General features: G+C 40.1%; 1 protein-coding gene across 3 annotated transcripts in view; it reads left to right on the top strand.

Annotated features, from left to right (window-relative positions):
- LOC119647410 (serine-rich adhesin for platelets) overlaps window positions 1-21,685 on the top strand; it is a 42,049-nt gene extending 20,364 nt beyond the window's left edge. Inside the window, exons 2-5 of one of the 3 annotated variants that reach the window (XR_005248864.1) lie at window positions 4,674-7,287; window positions 7,436-7,568; window positions 7,674-7,861; window positions 19,614-21,685. Coding sequence is in view for 2 of the 3 variants with exons in the window: in XM_038048286.1 (XP_037904214.1) it covers window positions 4,674-7,287; window positions 7,436-7,568; window positions 8,638-8,943; window positions 19,614-19,617 (3,057 nt within the window). In the remaining variant the exon portion in view is untranslated. Of the gene's footprint in view, window positions 1-4,673; window positions 7,288-7,435; window positions 7,569-7,673; window positions 8,944-19,613 lie in introns of those variants that run through there. The other 2 variants (XM_038048286.1, XM_038048287.1) reach the window with 2 other exon arrangements.
- Window positions 21,686-22,161: the final 476 nt, after the last annotated feature.

Here is a 22,161-nt window from a genome sequence, read left to right as displayed (position 1 = left end):
GGAAAGTGAATTCTCTTTAGTGCGAATTACATGCCCATATCATTAAAGATGCCTCTCGCAATTTTTTCACGGTCGGTACAACCCCATATCGATCGCGGATATCCTGATTTTGGATGTGATCAAGACATATCACGCCATTCGTCCAACGCAACATCTTCGTCTCCATTATTGCGAGACGCCGTTCATTGTCCTTTATATTCAACACCCAGAACTATAAAAGGCGATAGGGCGGATGATATTGCGATAAATTTTAGATTTGAAACGTTCGTTGATACGTCGATCAAAAAGAACATCAGTTGCTAGCCACTTCATCCAGGCTGCGCTAATGCATGTTTCAATTTCATAGCACAGCTCTCCATTGGCTTATAGCATTGACCCGAGATATTTAAATCGCTCAGTACTGGGCAGGTCACTGCAATTGTTAGTGATAGTGCCTGTTTCATGGGGATTGGCCATCAAACCGAATTGCATGAGGCGATCATTCCATTGTTAGATAAGTTGCTCGAGATCATTTTTGCTATGAGACATCAGGAACACATCATCTGCACAAGCGTGGGACAGTGTCCATAACAAGAACAACGAGGAGTGTTGAGAGGGAGCTTCCTGGATGAACACCAACAGAGACACGAAACGAAACGCCCGTCACACTTTGAAATTTACTTTTCAGATCGTCCTGGAGCAATTCAACCCAGCGCACGAGTTCCTCTGGTGCTAGGTGTTCTCGTAGAGCGTACCAGATTAATTCATGTGGCATACGGTCAGCCGTTTTCTCCAAATCTAGAAAGGCAATGTAAAGTGGGCGATGTTTCTCACCGTATTTCTCCGTGAGTAACCGCGCAACGTGTATTGCGTCAGTAGTTCCGCAGCTCTTGAAAACCCGGCTTGATTCACGGTTGTCAAAAGTTGCGCTCAAAAATGTTCATGGTAAATTTTATTTATTTTACATTGAATTTTTCTCTGACAGAAAAATCCATTTCCTTATCAGTGAAAAATTTGAATCGATTTAGACTATTTGCGATATGTTTCGAATTGTTATCTCATTGAAATGTATATATTTGGATTCATATGGCTTTTATAGGGTGTAACAAAATTCAATGGTAATTGTTTGATAGGCTCCTAATACACGATAAAGTGTCAGTAGGATTAATAGAGAGATAGTACCTCAAATAAGAAAATCGCAAAATGTTTCACACTTACAGTTTCTCAAACTTATTTAAAAACTTTTAGGTAGTTCTTGCCATGCTCATTTTTCAAAAGCCCCCATTTCCGGGACAGCGAACTTTCTACAGTTGCATCAACACCACCTCAAAACCTATATTCATCTGGCCCGAAAACGTAGAGGCAGCAAATTACTGTTTGCTTTCAATTACTTCGGTGCACCATTGCTGTTGGCTCTTGGCTATATGAATCACCTTTCTCTATGATTTCTCGAAATATATATTATTTTTTTTATCACGTTGTTATATTTTTCGCCAAATGCTTTGAGCCATGTAGCTCCAGTGTCAGCCATATGTGTAAATTGCTTCGATAAAGTTCATCTACATAAAAATTCGCTCTTTTTTAATGTCTACTGCAACAGCTTTACTCATAGTCTAAGAGCTGGCTGCATGGAAATCAACATGACTCGTTGCATGAAAAATGTTACCTGTAAATAGACGTGGTCAGGCGACCTTCTGGAAGACAAGGGCATGGGCGGATTGTTAAACCTGTCAAATTTTCGTCAAAAAAACTGACGTCTTCCACGATTGAATTTCGGCGTAGGTACCAAAGACTCACAAACGCACTAAAAATATTGTCAAGAGACTAGGTGGAAAATAAGATAAGATAAGGCTGTCGAAGGCGTAAAGTTGTCAAAAATACGTGAAATTTGCATATTAAGTAATACTTCTGACAATTTGTATATTTATATTCTTCACGTGTAGAATCTAACTACCTGCAACATGTTACAGGACAAAGCCGAATAACTCCCCCTCCTCTTGACTATTCGTCTAGCTATTCTAACTTATGCTATTCTTCCGGTCTGTTCTCTTTCGGCCACTTTGAAGTTTCTTGTATCAACTTTCGCTCTCGTGTTGTGCTTTCTGCCCGTCACTCTATAACTTCGTGAGTAGTCCCTTTCTGAAGCGTTGTATTTTCTGTGATAGCTTTCTCTAATCAGTCTGCTGCTTTTTCTATGTCTTTCTGTTACTCTTTTGTCACCTCCTGCATGTTCACTTCTTGATGCATTGCTCTTTAGAGTTTTGCCAAGGGAGTTGTCCTGCTGCTGTGTACTTTCTGCTTACCGTCCTGCTACGTCTACATAGAATATTCGCATCCCGAATTTTGATTTTTTTGAAAGCTGATTATCATTGCTGGAGGAGCTACTACATTGTTCCGATTTATTCATGATGACGTTGAAAATATTTTCTCACAAGCCTAAACAAACCATGCAGATTCATATTGGAAATCCGTTTTCCGAATGCTCTTTCGTAGTTCTGGTTTTATGTATCTTCACTGTAGGAAGTTCCAATACTACTAACTCTATCTGCATCTGTTCCATTGTTAGATTCTCGAACTTTACGATTTAGAGGAGAAGGAGGCTTTCTATGAGAAATTGAATGAAGCCCCGGGATAGGTTTCCTGAAGGTGACATTGTGATCGTAATGGATGATCTAAATGCTAAGGTGGTCTCTGATAACACCTGCTTCAGACTTATGATGGGAGAAACACGGTCTTGGGGATCGTAACAATAATGAGAGGTTTATGGATTTCTGCAGTTTGTGAATACAAATACGATTTTTTTTTGGGTTGAAATGTTAGTATTCGCCTGGTTAAAGAATATTAGCGCTTAGTGAACTGATCATGTTGTAAGGTAGGTTTAGGTAAATGTCTGTGCCTGCATCAGATATTAAACAGACAATGTCTATTTCAGGCAATGTCTGCTTCTATATTAAGCAAATGTCTAGATATCAGAAAGTCTGGGTCAGACAACAGGCAGATAGATATATGTGTCTGAAACAAATAGGTGGTGCACAAAGTATGTGCATATTGCCATTTACGAAGGAGTGTTTCACCAGTTTTCTCAATCGTACCATAACCGGTAAAGTTCTGCCTCTTGTAGATTAAATGGCTAACCACCGTCGTGCGGATACGGACTGCTCCTATGAATATAATAGAAATAAAACCATCGCAGCCGTCAATGCACTCACCTAGAAAATAGCTTAGCTTGAAGATCGTCCCGCAGAGCTATTCCTCTCAGTCTCCGTAGAGTTGCTACCTCCACTTATATGGAAATCCTGGAAATTTGAGATCTTCAAGAAGCAGAAGAAGGATCTGAGTGAAATTATGCGGTGTTTCCAACGATTAATTATTTGAAATAATAAAAACTTGTTGTTTCTTTTTCGTTGGTGTGAATGTTTATACTTGCAAATACCGATATTTCGGGAACCACTTGTTCCCTTCATCAGTACTAACAAGTTCTTCAACTTGCGTGTTCTCTACTGTTGCAAACATAATAGTTAAAGTGATCCTGGAATGTATCAAGGGATAATCCGTAGGCTTGATTAACAGAGAGCAAGAAGGCTACCGATAACTTGGACAGGGGTGTATTTGGAATGCTTTACCCAAGAGGGACGTTCCACAAAAACTAATAACCATTATCGGGTGCTTCACTGAGGCAAAATCTCAGAGGAATATGAAATCTAAAGCGGAGCTCGCCTGTTTGCTTTCCCATCGATTCCTGGACCTTGGTCAAATATTCTGGATTTCGGAAGAAAGGCAAATAGAGTCCGACTGAAGTTTTGGTAGTGCTAAACCAAGGTTCTCAGTCTTCCTATCTGTAATGGATAGAACAACGAAGGAGTTAATCAATTCGTATACCTCGGAAGCGTCGTTCAGCAGCACCCAACTTAATGCCAATTGACGCTTTAACAGCTCTACATCCACCTTTCTTCTTTGTCCAAAATCTCAACACTAATATCAAATTGATATCGTGTTGTCGTGTCGCCGGGGTACTCTGGCATGATGAAATATCGAAGAAAGAACGTCGCCGGCAAATAGAGCAGTTATCCGTGGGCATGTGATTGGGAACGGGGAAGGATAGTTCAAACATTGAAGAAAGGTGACAACTACATTGCGTGATCCACAAGTGGGTTGCCCTAGAAATTCAGCGCGCAAAACGGTGAAGGAGTGCAAGCTTCTCAGTAAGCCCTGGGGCCAACTGAAGCACGTAAATGTAGTTGACGCGCTTATCTCGTAAATGGCGACCATATATTTGTTTGGCAACATAAGCGGCCAGTGCATGACTGGAAAGAATATTTTCTTTAATTAACATATGGCAGTAGCGTTCCCCTACATGTTTCCTTCCCTCTCACTTTTCGCGAATTCGCTTCCAAATCAGGCGCATTCATTTTCCCTCTCAACAACAATATATTTCCACTGAAGGAAGGAAACAGAAATTTAGTTTTGTATAAATGTAGAATTACGTAGAATATTTCATCTGATGAAACCCCATATGGGTGTCCTCTACATATATGTATATTAGGCAAAGCAATTAGTAGTCAAGGGACAAATAACCTATCTTCCATGAGTCCAGCATGCATGCAGCAACGATTCAATTTGTTTATAGACAGAACCCATTTAAAAACAAATAGACAAATTTTGACTGAAAATTGTTCTTTCCCTACCCCTCAAAGGTTGAACCTGCACGACCTAGTCGCCGAAACATCACCACAACGACAACTACAACAAATTCGATAGCACCCCAAAACGTAAATGTCAAAGACGAACAAAATACAAAATTTGCCCCTCGATCAACAGCAATGCAGCTAGCTCTGAACAAAGTTGAATTTTCGTGTCCCCAGCCACCCTTAGATGATATCCGTAAGCAAAAGAAGCTAGATGATGATGAATCAGTCAGTGAGGCGGGCACATACACCGTTGATGGTGATAATTATACCGAAGAACAAAAGGAATTGATGAACATCGATAAATCAAACAAAAGTCCTGAACGGCGCCGACTTCGTTACCATGAAGATGAGCAACTACTTACGGATACTGGACAGAGCCGTCCAACTGATCTTCCACTCCATTTGTCCTCATCGATTGAAAGTCGACGTCGCAATAACGTTTTAGAAATAAGTTATTATCATGATTCAACTAGTCTCAAGCCGAAGATATCATATTTAGAAAAAATTAAGTCGCGCGTGAAAAGTATTACTAAATCACCTGATAAACAAGAAAATCCGATTGCCGACCGTGGGATGTTCACAAGCGTAACCACAAGTGGTGTTCTTAGCAAAAAGCCAACTTTAGACGCACGGCCGAAGCTTCAAAGAAAAAATAGTTTAACGAAATCGCATATCGACAGCTCGGAATACGTTAGCGCAGATACCAGTTCAAAATCCAGCGCAACTGGAAGTAGTGTAATGCAGAGTTACCCAAATACCGCTTTTACGGATCATCAAAAGGCAGAATATAAACTTAATGTCTTTGCGAAACAATCTGAACACTTCACCGGTGAAATAACACCACTTCAAACTCCAGAATCTCCACCAGGTGTAGTTGATTTACCGGACACTACCGTTCTAAAGACCGCACAAACTAAAAGCGATTGGATACAGGAGTGGGCACGGAACGCTCGAGCCCGTAGTGCAACGGTCAAGAGCAATAACTCCGATCAAATGTCCCGCAGTTTCAACTTTGAAAGTTGCGAAGATTCTATGTTAAGTGACCCGATTGCATATCACTCGAAGCAAATTGATCGATACCGGCACCATAGGATGGGTGATATGGAGTATGCTAGCGATACGAATTTATCAAACCGAAAAATAATTCCTGGCTATGACTATCAAAATGTTTGTATGGGCAATGGAAACGTAACTGCACGTCCACCCTTGAGTCCATCGAAAATTCCGTCACCTGTACACACCGTTGGTCGAACTCGAGCCGTGAATCGTACACGGGGCAGTCTTCAGGATCTCTCCCCAAATGCATACACGCCTGAGACGGATGTTTATTTACAGAAGACTGCAGCAGCGATTTCGAATTTAGCACAAAGTTTAAGTCGCAAAAATTCCTTGCAAAGTTCACCATCGAGTAATAATAATTCACCGCGGCGTGGAGACGTTTACCAGCCATGTCATCAAAGCCAACACTACTCAGCCGATGAATACAGTCCCACTCACAATAATCATCATCATCAGCAAGGATTACACAAACGTCACTTATCGCAAGGTGACTATCGAACAAACTTAATGTCACACAGTCTAAATAGCGACCAGCTGAACGGAATGCTGGTAGATTATAGAAGCAAGCAGCATCAACGTCCACGACAGCGTCAGAATTCTTTCGATGCGGCTATGTACTCGCCAAGACGTGTATACCCTTCTCAGCCATTGGGACATTCAATACACCAACATCCTGGCAATTTTATTGAACAAACTAATCCATCGATCAAACACCAACCGCAGCAACAATCTCCCATTCGTCGGTCGAGCTCTTTTTCGAACAAAGTGCATGCTCTAGGGCGCACCAAAGGTATTGCAAACCAGTCTGGATCGAACAAAGGAGCGCAATCTCGTCCACCACTCACCAATAAGAACACCATTCAGAAATCAGCAAGTAGCACCAGTTTTAGGAAAATGTACAGCGACTACGACGATAACATTGAATATTATATCAATGACGAAGATGACCTCGTTGATGATTATTGTTCTTCAGATGAATTCGATGATCCGAATGAATATTATGCTGGAGAAGCACCTGCTGTTGAACCGGTTGAACCATTAACCAATACCCGGTACAATAAGGCTTTACTTATGCGAATTGAGCGAAGCAAACAGAAAGTCGCTGGTAATAATCCATCAACAGTAGCGTCTCAAGGAAAACCCCTTACGGGTGGCGTGATAGCATGCCCTAATACCCCCGAAATGCCACGACGTTCCGCACAAAATGCGGTTAGGTCATCACTTCGGCAATCTGTACCAAGAGATTCTAGCTTAAATCGTTTACGTGGAGAAGTTCCGAACTCCTTGGCGTCGGCTAAGAAGCAACTTCTACAGACGGCCACTCAGAACTCTGTATCGAAAAAGGTTCAACCTAAGTATATGGATATTTCGAAATACAAAACAAATCAGTCAGGAAATTTCCTTCGTAAGGATGGATCAAAGAGCACCTTAGTGTCAACACCACGAAATGAAATCAAGAGAAGTCCAAGTAGTGCTTCCGTTGTGCTGAATCGCAGCGATCCAGTCCGGGCGAGTAATCGGAGTGTAAAATCTGCTGGCGGGAAACCAAGTGGTAATCCAGGTAAGACAGCGGTTTTAGATTTTTAATATTGAGTGAGGTAGGCTTGAAAAAAATCAATCTCAAGAAAAGTAGGACACTTGGATCTTGACTAATGCTTCAGAGCCAGTTTAGTCCTTGTACATTATAATTTTAATTCTTTTTTCTTTAGTTGCTAAGCAGAAAGAAAATGAATTAGCAATGTGGCGTCGACGAGCCACCTACGATCCAATGAAAGCTGCCGCCGAAGGGCGTCGGAAGCAAGAGGAAGCCAAAAGAACAACCCAACCAAAAACTTCAGATAGGTATGCTCTGCTCCGTAATTCATTTTCAGTAGCTCATTTCTAACCAAGTAATTTGAACAAATATCGTTTAATTTTCTTTTTCATTTTTTTTTTTATTTAATCTAGACAAACAATCGATTCCTATCGAGGGGATTTTTGACAGGGTCTTCTAATCACAGATTTCTAGTTACATCACAAGCCTAGACACGACACAACATGTACAAAAAATTTATGACAGATGATAAAAAAAATTATACAATTTTTCCAAAATCAAAAAACATCCAACAACTCCTGCAAGCCAAAATACATGAAAAGTAACAATTAACTCGTTTTTATGCAATCTAGCTGCTTTGAACAGTTGAAAATTATTGCTTTCGCGTGGTTTTTCGTTGTCGCTTCATTGTGTCGTTTTCAATAGATTTCTTTTGTATTTGCACAAAGCAAATTCACTTTCTTATGATTACCGTTAGACGTTACATTTACGCTTTGTGAAAAGTAGACACATTTTGGGGAATTCAATTATCCACTATTCGAAATTCAAATCAAAAAGCGTTTGGCAACAAATTTATTGAGAAAATTATGCTTTTGGATCCATTTCCGTTTTGCATATGGAGGGGTATCAAGTAGTTTATTGAAATGAGTAATGTGTGTGATGAGATGCAAATTTTATGATGGAAAATTGTAAGACGTAAGCCTATTCACGTTTTGCCGAGGGTATGATTTTTGGCTAATGGATTTCATTTCCTTAAATCTGACCTTGGGTAAATTTTTGATTGTTTTTTGTCGTAGTGAAATCATACATACGAGCTGAGCTCTTGCGTGACGTTACAAAATAACTTATCTTGAGACAAAGCACAACCGATCAAATATTACGCCGAAAACTTTGGATACCATAAAGTTTGCACGATATCACATGCAAGACATAAACTCACACATTCCCCTAACACATACTAAATCCCATTCACGTTAATTTTCATTTGGTTTGTTAGCTGCGTTGAAATTTCAAGCGAACATTTGGAGTGCACTTACTTGCATTGTTACTCTTCATAGTATTGTATTTCGTCTACCCATTTCTCTTGTTGCATTGTAGTTCCGTAGTTATGCGATCACAATCATTTCATAGCGGCGTTGGACAACTTTCGGCAACTAGTCGTAATAATAACGATAATAGTCATCATCAACACCAAAAAAGATTGCCAGGTACAAGTGGCGGTGCTGGCCTTCTACCAGCTACTAATAGTAATTCCGTAAATAGTAATGACGACAACGACGAGAATGATGACAATGGGGATTGTGCATATGGGAGTGAGAACAGTAAAAATAATCGATGGACATTAACATCAACTGAATCAAGTGATGAATGTGATGATGGTGATTTCAATCGGCATACAAATATGTGAGTATTGCATGAAACTTATTGACATACACATTTGATTTCCGCGGATATTTTGCCACAGTCTGTCACTTTCATTGGAAGTCACAGAAAGGGTCGATCCACTCTATCAAAGGGTTGCGTTTTCAGTTGGCTGTGGCAAGTAAAGCAACCGAATCGACACTTATCGTCTTCTATACAAAGAATCCTAAATAAGTGCATGATTTTTATTTTAATCGTCTGAAAGGAAATATTTTCATTCCATGCGATTGTGTGTTTACTCAGGAGAAAGAAAAAGGTTTGCCGTTGCGTGACTGCCCTTAACGTTGGGTATAGAAGACATTATGAAAATTGAGGTCATTGCCCAAAAAATATCCATTCATGGCTTTACCTTCCCTTTTTCCCAAAATCAATCATTTGATGAAGTTTAGCATGGAAAAATACAGGTTTCAAGATTTGGTATTAAACGGCATTTAATTTGCAAGATCTATATAGTTTTGTGCGATATGCAGTTGACGACATCTGATAAGTAAAAATATAAGGCCTAAGGAGTTATTTGTATCTTTACTTCCGCGTTGGAACGAATACTTCAACTTTGCTGAAAAATCAATTTATTTAGAACCCCATCTAAGAACTGGCTTCTGCTAAATATACAGTATCGGTAAAAATGATAAGACACTCCCTGATTTTCAAGAAATCGTGAAAAAAATAAAACCACTCCCAGGAGTTCTGTTGATGTTTGATAATAATAATCGTTGGCGCAACAATCCGTAACGGTACACTACAGGATTACAGTACCCTATAGAAGGCAATGTGGTCAGTATTACGCTCGCCCGAAATTATTACCCTGATTTGATTCATTCACAGCTGAGTCGACTGGTATCCGCCACCAGTAAGATTTCAACCGTAACCTTCCGTACGACAGCCTTGTACTCTTAACTACTCAGCTATCCGGACATCCGGTTGATCTTTCCTAAGTAATTGACTAAGTTATTGTTTAGAATAGTGATCCTAAGTCCATACTTGATGTTGAAGTGAGGCAGCGTCTGATGAGTTGCCTCTGCCTTGGACGAAACCGTTGGTCACTATTTTTAAATTCTTGGGTGCCATTCCCCAAACTAGGGTTCCGTGGACCAAGAAACGTGAGAGGAAGTTGCTCTCCAACGTCAAGTAGATGTGGACTTAGGATGCCCCACTATCTTAAACAATAATTTAGCTTTAGCCTAGGTTAGGCTCGAACTATTGTCGGTTTCATTTGGATATAATTCGCACCGGCGCACATTGGCGTGTTTTTGCGAATATATAAAGGAGCGTTTTCCATCTGTTGTCATCTACGGTCACGCTGCTTCCAGGGCAGAGGTGAGGCAGCGTCTAATGTGTTGCCTCTGCCCTGGAAGAAACCTTTAGATCCTATTATTAATTAACTGAGGTTTTTCGGTGCAACACATCACCTGCCATTGTAGAATAGAGTTTAAGCAATCAAATCCATCTTGTTGACATTTTAATAGTGTTTTGTTGACTATCCTTTCTTTTTAAGATTTTGTGTAAAACAAAGCCTTTGTAAAATCTGTCTGTTTGGCACACCAACTTTTCTGCAAAACGGCTACCCCGATTCAAACGAAATTTGGTGGATGTATTGGCACTATGAAATCCAAAGTGTAGTAAAAATTTGTTTGCATTTAATGTGCCCATGTGAGGTATTAAATGAAAAGTCCCAATTAGTACTTTCACAAGCAGATTTTAGTTTTAACGTGAGTTGTAAAATGGGGGAATGATAGGTGAATATATGCAAACGTTTTCGGAAACAACCAACCCAAAAGTCGGAATAAATTCAGCCAATGCATACTGAAAGGCCTCAAAAGATGACCCATTACGATATCTGCTCAAATAAAGTTACTAATAACATTACCAACTTTTTGAAACTGATTGAAAAACCCGAAAAGTTCATCATTGGAAAACCAAATTGCAGCAGCATGGAGAATAATATCGCGCATAATACTTCCAAGATTCGTGAAGCAGTTCAAACTTATCTACTTCGCGCGAATTTGCTGCATCTAAAGCCATGCAAGTGAAATGCTGACGTCATTATTAACGAGAAAAATTGAAATTCGAGTGAAATATTAAAGTCCCACATATGAGAGCTACTCCTCCCCGACCATTTGAAAACAAAACCTTATTAAAATTTACTGACACGAAATTTGATGGGGCGCTGCGAACCATATATGCAGTGAATTAATTACATTGCTGTACGTTGAACTTAAGCCTGAACCTAAAAGAGGGTGCAAAATTGTTTTTTTTTCGGTGTGGGTGTCAAATGAAAGGTCTCGATTAGTACTTTCCGAGGCAGGTATTGGTTTTGACATTGGTTTCAAAGGGGAGGATTGCGGGGGTCTGAAATGGGTCAATTACTTCAACCCCGTTCTTAGAAACTACCTTATAGAAAAATCAGCACATGGTTTCTACGGTCCGAAAATTAATAATAGTACATTATTATACACTCAAAGGCACGATTAACCGCCCACCTTAATAATTTGGAGCCCTGTTTGCGTTAACTATGGCCCATCAACTTTTTTGTTTTTTTTTATGATTAATTAAACGTTAATACCGTTATTTCGTTTTTTAAATTTGTGTTACCGACGGGTTTGTTTTGTTGTGTTACTTTATTAACCTTTCCCGTTCTTTCTCAATTTACTGTTTGACTGTCACGCATTTCTTTCGGAAACGGTTATAACGATTGACACCAAATTTGATGGAAACGTTGGAACTGTGAACGCTCACGCGTACAGTGAGTTACGTAATTCTTCGTGGAATTTTGGTTACCATACATGCAAAAGGGAGGAGGACATTTTTTTGCGCCAAATATATATGTGGGATATCAAATGAAAGGTGTCAGTTGGTACTGTCCGCAGCCGGTCTTAGTTTTCACATTTGTTGGAAAGGTGGGGAGTGCGGGGGGTCGAAAGTGATTATTTCTTTCACGGACCCATTTTTAGAAACTACCCAGACGAAAACTATATGGTGCCTAGCTCTAGTTAATAATAGTATTAGTAAGTGTCCGGATAGCTGAGTGGTTAGCGCACAAGGCTGTCGTGCGGAAGGTTGCGGTTCAAATCTCACTGGTGACAGTGGAATTTGTATCGTGATTTGACGTCGGATACCAGTCGACTCAGCTGTGAATGAGTACCTGAGTCAAATCAGGGTAATAATCTCGGGCGAGCGCAATGCTGACCACATTGCCTCCTACAATATACTGTAGTGTACCGTTACGGTCTTGAATGAAGTGCTCTAACACACTTCAAGGCCTAGATCCAATATGGATTGTTGCGCCAACGATTATTTTCCGAGTTATCACAATCTCGGCAGATGCCGGATTTTACCTAATACTAGCACTAAGTGCCAAGCATTTAGGCTCGGACGATCCTACCTACTTAAAAACTAAAGGGGCACTGGTGGTGGTGGCCGGTGGTAGGTCAGTGGGAGAATCCGTCGAGTACTCCCCGCAACATCGAGCACGTATGCAGAATGGTGTACTTCTGCATGGTTTGAACCAGACTGTGCGAAAGTCCCAGGACATCAAGGGAAGCCGTTAGGGATTTAGGTACAATACCTGTAGCTGACAATATTATGGGAACTACAACCACCCGCTCGAGACGCCAAATTTCTTTGATTTCCCGAGCCAATGGCTCATAGTTCACCTTCTTCTCCACGTATTTCCGTTCAATGTTGCTATTATGCGCCTGCTCTTTACTGTAAAAATAAGCGCGCAGCGAGTCGACTTGGCGATGATGTTGTGCCGCCACGTCAACCACGCCCCTACCTCCGATGTCACGAGGCAGGTTCATCCGCTCCACGGCAGACTTTGGGTGATGCATTCGGAATTTGGACATAGTTGTTCGTATCCGCCGCTGGACGTTTTCCAGGTCGGTCTTCGTCCACGGCAATATTCCGAATGCATAAGCCAGTGAAGGGATGGCGAATACATTCAACGCGCTTATTTTATTCTTCCCCGAGAGATGCGATTTCAGCACCAGCTTTACACGTCGCAGGAATTCGGACAGCAGAGCTTCTTTCAGATCACCAACTCGAGCATGCAGAATTCCTAGGTACTTGTAGAAGTCTGTCTCGGTCATAGCTTCGATGTGGAGGTCACCAATGCTATGTCCGGCATGTGGCTCGTGATGACCTTTGCGGATGGCTTGGATTCGACATTTGTCTAATCCAAACTCCATCCGAATATCACGGCTGAACATGTCTATTATTCGCAACAGACTTCTAAGATGATCGTCAGTACCAGCATACAGCTTGATGTCATCTAAGTACATCAAGTGTGTCAGTTCGCACTTAGCACGTAAGCCATACTTTATTGCAAAACCATGCCCTCTAGCATCATTCAGTAGCCATGAAAGGGGGTTCAGTGCCATACAAAACCAAAGGGGACTCAATGAATCCCCCTGGAAGATGCCCCGCCGTATACGGATGGGCTCTGAGGTATTAGCACCCTCAGATGTACGGACTGATAAGGTGGTATGCCACCCTTCCATGACTGTCGCCAAAAACTTTATTAGTTTCGGATCAATGCGATACAGATGTAGGATGTCGATTAGCCAGGTGTGCGGAACGCTATCAAAAGCCTTGGCATAATCGATATAGCAACTGAAGAGGTTTCTCTGGCCTCTAGTTGCTTGTCCTACAGCTACCGAGTCGATAATGAGTTGCTCTTTGCAACCCCTTGACCCAACTCGGCAGCCCTTCTGCTCCTCGGACAGAATGTTGTTGGTCTCGAGGTGCGCATTGATCCTTCCACTAATAATGGACGTGATGAATTTGTAGAGGGTTGGTAAGCAAGTGATCGGTCTTGTGTCTGCGGGGTCCTGCACCGTGTCCTTCTTAGGGATAAGGTAGGTAATCCCCGCAGTGAGGAAAGGTGGAAATTCCTCCGGCCGACTCATGACCTCATTTATACTGCGTGCCAACCGACTGTGTACGCTGGTAAATTTCTTATACCAGAAATTCTGCACCCGATCCAGACCTGGGCCCCTCCAGTTCTTCGAGCTGTTTATGGCTCGTCGAACTTCCTCTTCGGTAACATCCGCGAAATTCATGCCAGGTGTATTGGCATGGCGGGTGCCTTCGGCGATGATCCACTCAGCATGCTGGGCAGGTAACCCCCAAAGTCCACCCCAATACTCTTTCGCTTCCGTCACCGAGAACTGTATTGTCTGGGCGCTCTGTTGGGATTCGTTGAGAGATCTGAAAAAGCTCCGCTGGTTCCTCGCGTATGTTGCATTCTAGACACGTCTGGAATAACTTTCGCCATACCGTCGTAACCGACTGCATATGACAGAAAGTTTCTGTTTTAGTGTGTCCAGAATTTCAACAACGGGTGTCTCACAGGGGATGGCATAGTTCCGGTAAACCCTCTGCACTTTACTTCTCACCCGCCGGCTGGCACTGCCAGTGCTGATCTGAATCAGTCTAGCAATGTCCTGCCTTAGTGAGTCCCGCTGACGTTCCAGACGAATTTTCCATGGTGGATCTCTTCTGTCATTCAAACCAATAACGCGAAAGCGAATCTTCTGACCGTGCAATCTGATAGCCGCAACTGCACCACAATACACAAGTGATTGTAGTTGCAGCAGCGACATATCAGCACACAGTCGAGACGCAATCTCATCATTGATTTGAGATAGAATTCCCGGAGTTGCTGGAGATGCATAGAGCCTGGGAATACCTGGTCTATGCAAAGGATCCATATCCGAGAATTCTATACACGCTCTTTGGAATTCGTCCCGAACTTCAGCGGAAACCTCAGCTGGACGGTGGAGAAGAGTGCTTCGGCGAGTACTGAACCTGTTGCCTGCAGTCCGGCGTAGTGTTGTATATGCCGCCGCCTCTGCCCCCATCGACTCTCGGTCACCAGTTTCCTCGATGACTTCAAGTCGAACACGTTCCCTGATGGTGGCCGGGATTGTGTCACTGCGAGTGATGAAGCGGTACTGGTCTGCGACTCGCTGCACAGTCACGTGCGCGAATTGCGGGAAACGCTCGACGAATCTCTGGTGCAACAAGGGGCGGTAAGATGTTGTACCCGCCCCCGCCGTTATTTCGTAGTAGGAGCGGATGATGAAGAGGTTCATTTCTTCAGTCCATTTCATCCGCTTCCTACGCGAACCTGCTGAAGTGGTCGCCACAGATTGTGGCGAAACAGCTGCAGCAGGCGGAGCTGTACTCCTGGTCGTCGTGGCGCCTAGACGTCGAACCGCCCCACGACTAGCGGTTTCGACGCCGTGCTGTCCATTACGAGAGCCCGACCCAGTCACCAAGTCAGACGACTCTCGCCGGTTATCCGTACCGGACCTTAAATTTCTCCTTCTTCTCATTTTTTGGTGGTGCATTTTATCCCTAGCTGCCAGGTGTGTAGATAGCTTCCTTAGTGAGTAATCTGCAAGACTGCAAAGTTCCTGCACTTTCCTCACCTACCCCCTGAGACGCTGCGGTGGCGTACAGCCATTCAGACTGAAGCTATCCATCCCTCCTCCTTTCACAACCGGGCTTGGGACCGGCTTCGGCGGAGTTTTGCGCCAACGATTATTATTATTATTATTTTGCTATATTTTTTAGTAATTGACTGCAAAACCTCCATCCTAAAATTACGAATGCAATTTAGGCTATAACCTAGAGCAGTATCGTACCTAGTTTGGTGGATATCGCACTATTACTAATAAAGTTATAATAAGTCAAAATTTCTGTGCAAATTTAATACTTTGGATGTCAGTTTCATCCGAAAGTTGATATTCTCACATGATATATGCATGTATTAGGTGCTTGAGTCTAATGAGACAAATATTCACACAAAGCCCTTCATACTTGAAGCGTCCAGCTTCCGGTTTTCCGACTTATTTGCTATAGTGTCTAAACATTGTTTAATTTGAGTTTATAGTCTTCGCTTATTGTTTGTGACTGCAAAAATAGCCACTCGATGCAATTGGTGCAGCTAGGGCAGTGGCTTTAGCTGGCGCTATTTGCAGCCAACGTCTCATCGCTTGTACACTCGGTCTACCGTGTACTACGGTACGGGATGCCATCAGACGGTTTCGGGAGACAGGCTTATACACCCGCAGGTCAGATGAATTACACACAAACTTTTTGCTTCGTTTAGATGCTGCTTTCAGATTGACTTTGAAAGCATTTAGGCTAATTAAGGCCTCCTAACTCCTTCTAGATAAACAAGTCTTCTTGAGCTCTGAGAATGGTGAAGCTAGTTTCAAGATAACAAGCTACCAACTTTTGTAAGCGGCGTAGTAGTACATTCGAGGATAATATTGAAATTGATTCATTCCTACCACTAAGCTCTGAACAGGTGTCTACTCATGAAGTTGCGGGTCAAGTTGAATTAACTGAGCTTAACCAAATGACTGACTGCTGCTTCCATCATTCTGATTCAGAGGAAGAAGTATGCGAAAATGTCTCTGCTTTAAATCGGATTTTGATATGTTGACAGAAGTGCATGGAACAGCTAAAAAATGTTGTAAATTGTTAAAAAAAAAGTGATATTTTGGAGGGAAGAAAAGGGGAAAACAATGGCAAAAGATTTCTAGGGAAAAAAGAATTAAATCGAGAAGCTGGCCGAAAAATTTGTTTATATTGACAGTCAGAAAATGAGCAATTTCTTCCATTTAAATCTGCTCGAAATATTCCTGCCATCAGTCTGTTGTGACTCGTTGATCGGTAAGCAAAGCGCCGTTCGTATCATTAACGCTTTTGTTATCGTTTAAAGACACCTCAAGATCCATCCTCCCGTCGTAACTTCCTTCCTGCCTCCTCTGGAATTCCAGTTGGAACACTTGTCGTGTCATTTACTCATCCCCTCCAATTACGGAGCACTGAATTATATGACCAGTTCCGCAAAGGTATCAAATAGGATTTGACATCTGATGTTCGTCATTTGGTTCAATCACTCCAGGGTCACGCGTGGAAATCGCATGCAAATATTTCACAGCCGTGGTTTCTAGTACATGAAATGATGTAGCAGTTGCACCGACATAGAGGACTGTCTCGTGCATACACATGTCACATCTTATGGAAATCCGACTATTAGTGTCAAAGTTGTAGCAGTTCAAACTTATCAATTGTGAATATACCGCATCCTAAGCAAGGAAAAATGACATTCGAATGAAATATTAAAATTTCATTCATGAAGAATCTACTTCTCCTTAGCCTTTTTTTGCATCTGTATTGATAATAGTCCGGTTGCCACGACAATGTCGCGAATGCATTATCGCGTGTTGAGGAGTTGCAATCAATTATCGATTACACAAAGCTTGTAGCACTCCAGTTAACGGAAGGGATTAGAATGCTGCAACAAGGAAACTTCCACTGAAGCTATTTTTGTTTCCGTGGGCCAGCCGCAAACTATGGTGTGGTGTGGTACAAACCGACCTTATGCCTCCCACCTTATGCATCTAACTTCGGCAACGAGTAAAGGCAGTGTTACATAGAGTTAATTTAAGTTGACAGCAAAAGACCTAGCGACAACAAGCCATGTCTTCAGCTAAAACGATGGTCCAAAGAAAGTACCCCACCATTCGTACCAGGGCCTATACCTGGTGATCAGTAGAACTGATAAATTCTTTAAAGTTGAAGTTGCCGGACGTATCTTTACAGTATCCGTCGATGACGGTGACCGACAATAACGAAGAGAACCCGAACTCGGACCAACAACAGGAAGCCTTTGTCGCAATGTCCACTCCCGAGAGAGACATCCATCAACCCAAATTATACTAGCAACATTGAGCCCCAAACTGGCTCGGGAAATCAAAGAAATTCGAGTTTCGAGGCGGTGGTTGCAGTTGCTATACTAATTACATTACTGCATTTCAATCCAGTGTCGAGTATTGAAAAAAACAATTAAATGCAATCAGAAATTGAAGTGCATATTGGTTATATTCTTAACTATTTTAGTTATGTGTGAAGTGGTAATGAGTGGCGAAGGATAAAAATCCGCGAATGAAGGGAATCCATCTGTGAATTTACGGTCTGGAATTCGATAAGAATGACAAAGAGTCGGAAAAGTCAAGCATCTAAAAAATGCAATAAAGGATGCACGTGATAACATAACAGAAATGGTTCCAGGATCAGCTAAAGGAAATGTGAAATTTTGTTAATGACCTGAGATGGGCTGAAGTGCCAAAAAATTATACTATGTACATTTTAAAGCTACTTTAGGACTTGTAACCGTTGCCGCTCCCCAACGAACAGACAAATTTTTTTCCTGCCGGACATGCAATTTAATAGTTTGGTATTGCGGGAACGCCTCAAAACTTCAGAGAAGAGAGTACCCCTATAGAATGACAAAAAGGTAGACGTTCTGCTGATGAATAAAAGGATCCCAAAAGAAAATCGCTCAAAAAGACCCCTTGCCCACATCAAACAATATACGTAGACAAAATTAATCATCTGCATAGACATCCTGTCATAAATGATAGTTTTGTTACCTAGTCACTCGGCCTGTTATTTAATTTTCCAGTTATTTCGAATTTTAATTATTTTCGTTATTACTTTTTTTGAACTGACATCATCACGTCACACGATCCTACCTACTTTAAAATATAAATGGCTTTGGGGTGGTGACTGATGGTAGCTTAGTGGAAAAATCCGTTGAGAAACCTCCCGCAACATCGAGCACGCACCATGCCGAATGATATAGTTCTGCATGATTTGAATCAGACTATTATCAATACAGGGCTTTCCATCAAATGATTTATTTTAATCGCTTTCTAAAAACTAGAGGGCAATGTGACACGAAGCTGTCATGCACTCGTCGCTCCGCACATCTTTTTCTTCAGCCTTTGTCACGTTGACAAGCGACGTCGATCACAAAGAACACCAGTTGTAGAATGCCACTTCATTCAGGTCGAATTAATTCGTGAAACAATTTGATTAAGCAGCTCTCCATTGACTGATAACATTGACCTGAGATATTTAATCCGCTCAGTTCTGGGCAGATTATTGCAGCTGACAGCACTGAGCAATTTAAATATCTCGAATCAATGCCATCAGCCAATGGAGAACTGCGGTATGTTTCTCACAAAGGGAAACACAAAACCTTTTATACCTGAAGCGTGAAGCTTACGGTTTCTCGACTTGTTCATTTCTAACCGGGCTTGAGACGGTCTTCGCCTCAGGTTCTGATGAAATTAGACCGCCTTGCAAGTAAAATATTTCAATTTAAAAAGCAGAAAAATAAAGATTTGGGCATGACTTTTGGGTATCAAATTTTGATTCATTAGGTCAACTAAAAATGCTTGTTACACTTAGAATTAGGTTTAAAAATGGAAAAATAAATTGCAAATGGTATGCAACCCTCGAATCAGACGAATAAATCAGCGTTTTAGAGATTATATCTTTGCATATCCATTTCATTACTGTAAGGTCAACTTTAATTACACAATTAGTTTTCCACTGCTTGCTATCGTGTATATCATACAATAAACTTGGTTATTGACAATAGTTTTATGCTTCACTTTCCCTACATTATTACTTTACTTTTCCGAATTGTTACTGATTTTTTGTCTAGTCTGAAGTTCAACTGAGTTTTATGACTAAATATTTCGATTGCAAATGGCTTAATGCAAATTTCTTTGGTAAATAAATTGTCTTATATTATCTTATTATTCCGGTTTTTCTCGTTTCAGGTAAATGCGAGGAAGCTATATAGCTATATATCATACTTTAAAATATTTGATTATCATATATAATACTATAGAAATGTGCAATTTTATCTCTTCAAATGATAGTTTAGTGCGTAATGATAATATATCCTAGATCAGAGGAAGAATCCAATGTGTAAATTATATTGACATATTCTAGCAATCAAAAAAGAATCAATGAAAGTAGTATTTAACTTGAATAGATGTTTTATATATTGTACGTGTAATTAAAAAATGATGGCATTATATGGGAGGTCGAGGTGGAAAATCAAATCAATAATAATGATAATAAACCGGGGAGAGACAATGAAAGTGATATTAAAGTTTTACTATAGTGATATGAAATCGAATAGGGTCTAGCGAAAAGCAGAGTGAACAATTTACCTTCAAGTTAGGAAAAGTTGAAACCAATTAAAAATTCTAAAAGTAGATATTTCAACTATTTACGTTTTCGAAAGATACTGGTATCTCTAAAATAATTTAAAACACTTCAGGTTCAACTGTCGTTTAAGTTCTGTTAGCAGGGAAACGTAGCGAAATTCATCGTCCAAAATTAATTTTCCAATAGAATTTAGTTTTTTCATGCTCAGGCAATTGTTTTCAGATAAACAGAACCGCACTTTGTAGAATGAATTGTGATTGGCGTGACAAATGATTCAGTAGAAGAACATTTATTGCACAAAATGATTACATTAAGAAAGAAAAATGAAGCCATTTTATGAAGAAAATATTAGAGCAAACGAAATTATTTAAGAAACTTAGATAGATGTCCTTTCAATTATGGATCTGATCTTTTATTTATTTATAATTATCTTTTGAAACTCGGATTTTATTATTTTGGTTTTCAATTTGTTTTTATTGATATTGTTTCGTTTAATTTTGTATTTGCTTACAAATGGTCACTCCAATTGTCCAAAAGACGCTGTGCAAAATCACAATCCAAATATACCTAACAAGAATTCAGTTAATTTTTAGAATATCTCTTTTTTAAACGAATACATTTATTACCGTAATGGTGGATTAGATGACTTTAAAGCCCCCAAAAGCAACTGGAATAGAACTTACATGGTTAGATACATTTGAAAGAGCTAGTAAAAAGTTTAGAGTGAAATTCCAGAAAACCAAAAACAATAAATATGAACAAATTCTCCAGAGACCAAAAAGAAATGTAAAACAAAACTTTGAGATAGTTACAATTAATGTGTACCGTTAGTCTATTATATTTAGCTATGCTAGAAAAAGAAATTGATTTACAGAAGAATACTCATTTTCAAATTCGTTTTCTTTCAAAGAAAATTAAATCATTAAAACCAGAAGTCATAAGCATATATACATACTGCATAGAATAAATGGAAAGGAATTTCGATGAAATCTTCTTTTGTTATCGATTTGTTGTCTATTTTAGTTTGAATAACTAAAACTATGACCGCCGAAATGAAAATATAAATACGAAAGAAACGGCTTTGTAGAGCGATGTTATGTGGGAAACACTGAATTGGAACTGAAAACAAATATCCAAACAAACCAACTGCTTCTAATAAGCATATATAGTATTATGTTAAACTCATTAAATGTTCGAAAGTTTCAAAACAATTGAATAAAAATCAGACAACTCAAAATTATCCATTGTGAGAATTCATAAGTCGCTCTATAAACCTCGTTTACATATGTAAATGCATACATATGTACACAAACGATTCAAATACAATATTCAAACTACATATTTTTGATGGATTATTGAATATATACATACATGCAAACAGTATAAAATTACGAGAATAAAATATGTAAAGAAGAAAACCAGATCTAGGATCATCTTAAATAGAATCGAATTAAACTTTATAGTATTAGCAGAATATGTAAAAAATACGTCCTGATTTTGATCACATTTATGTAAGCATATACTTTTATCTTTATATCGTTGTAATTTCAACAGAATAAATATTGTGTATTGTTTTTATACATTTTATTTGAATGTAGAAAAGTTTAAATTCAATCTATAATTTATATTGTATTAAATCGCTTTTCTATTAAAGAAACAATTGTTTTTAAAAATCGATAGTGTTTTTATTTGTTTTGGAAAGAAGGAGTTTCTTTCGTCGTTGCAGGTAAACTTTAAGGAAAAGTAAAAAAAAATCTAGCTCTCCATTGTTACAAACAGTTATCTGATGAAATGTGCCTTTAAGGGATCATACCACTTTGTAATTTTTTTTTACCTTTTCGAAGGTTTCGTGTGAAACAAAACCTTATTGAAATCGATTCAATGTCGGTCTGTCCGTCACACCCGATTTACTCGGAAACGGCTAAACCTATTTGGTGAGAACATGTCGCTCACTCCATTCAACAACGTCATATCTCAAAAATCACGATTATATATGTCTTCTTAATGTTCTTAAGCAGTATTATATCCCTGGTGGTCTATTTCTTAACGAAAAGCTGCAGACGGAGAAAGATGAAGGCGACTCTCCCGCGTATAAAAACGGGACAAATTGTACCAACTGGTCCTCCAGGTTGGGGGTTGGGTAGGGCTGAC

This window comes from Hermetia illucens, chromosome 2 (genome assembly GCF_905115235.1).
Source record: "Hermetia illucens chromosome 2, iHerIll2.2.curated.20191125, whole genome shotgun sequence".
NCBI lineage: Eukaryota > Metazoa > Arthropoda > Insecta > Diptera > Stratiomyidae > Hermetia > Hermetia illucens.
Note: the sequence above shows the minus strand (reverse complement) of the source record. Positions and strands in the feature narration are given on the sequence as shown.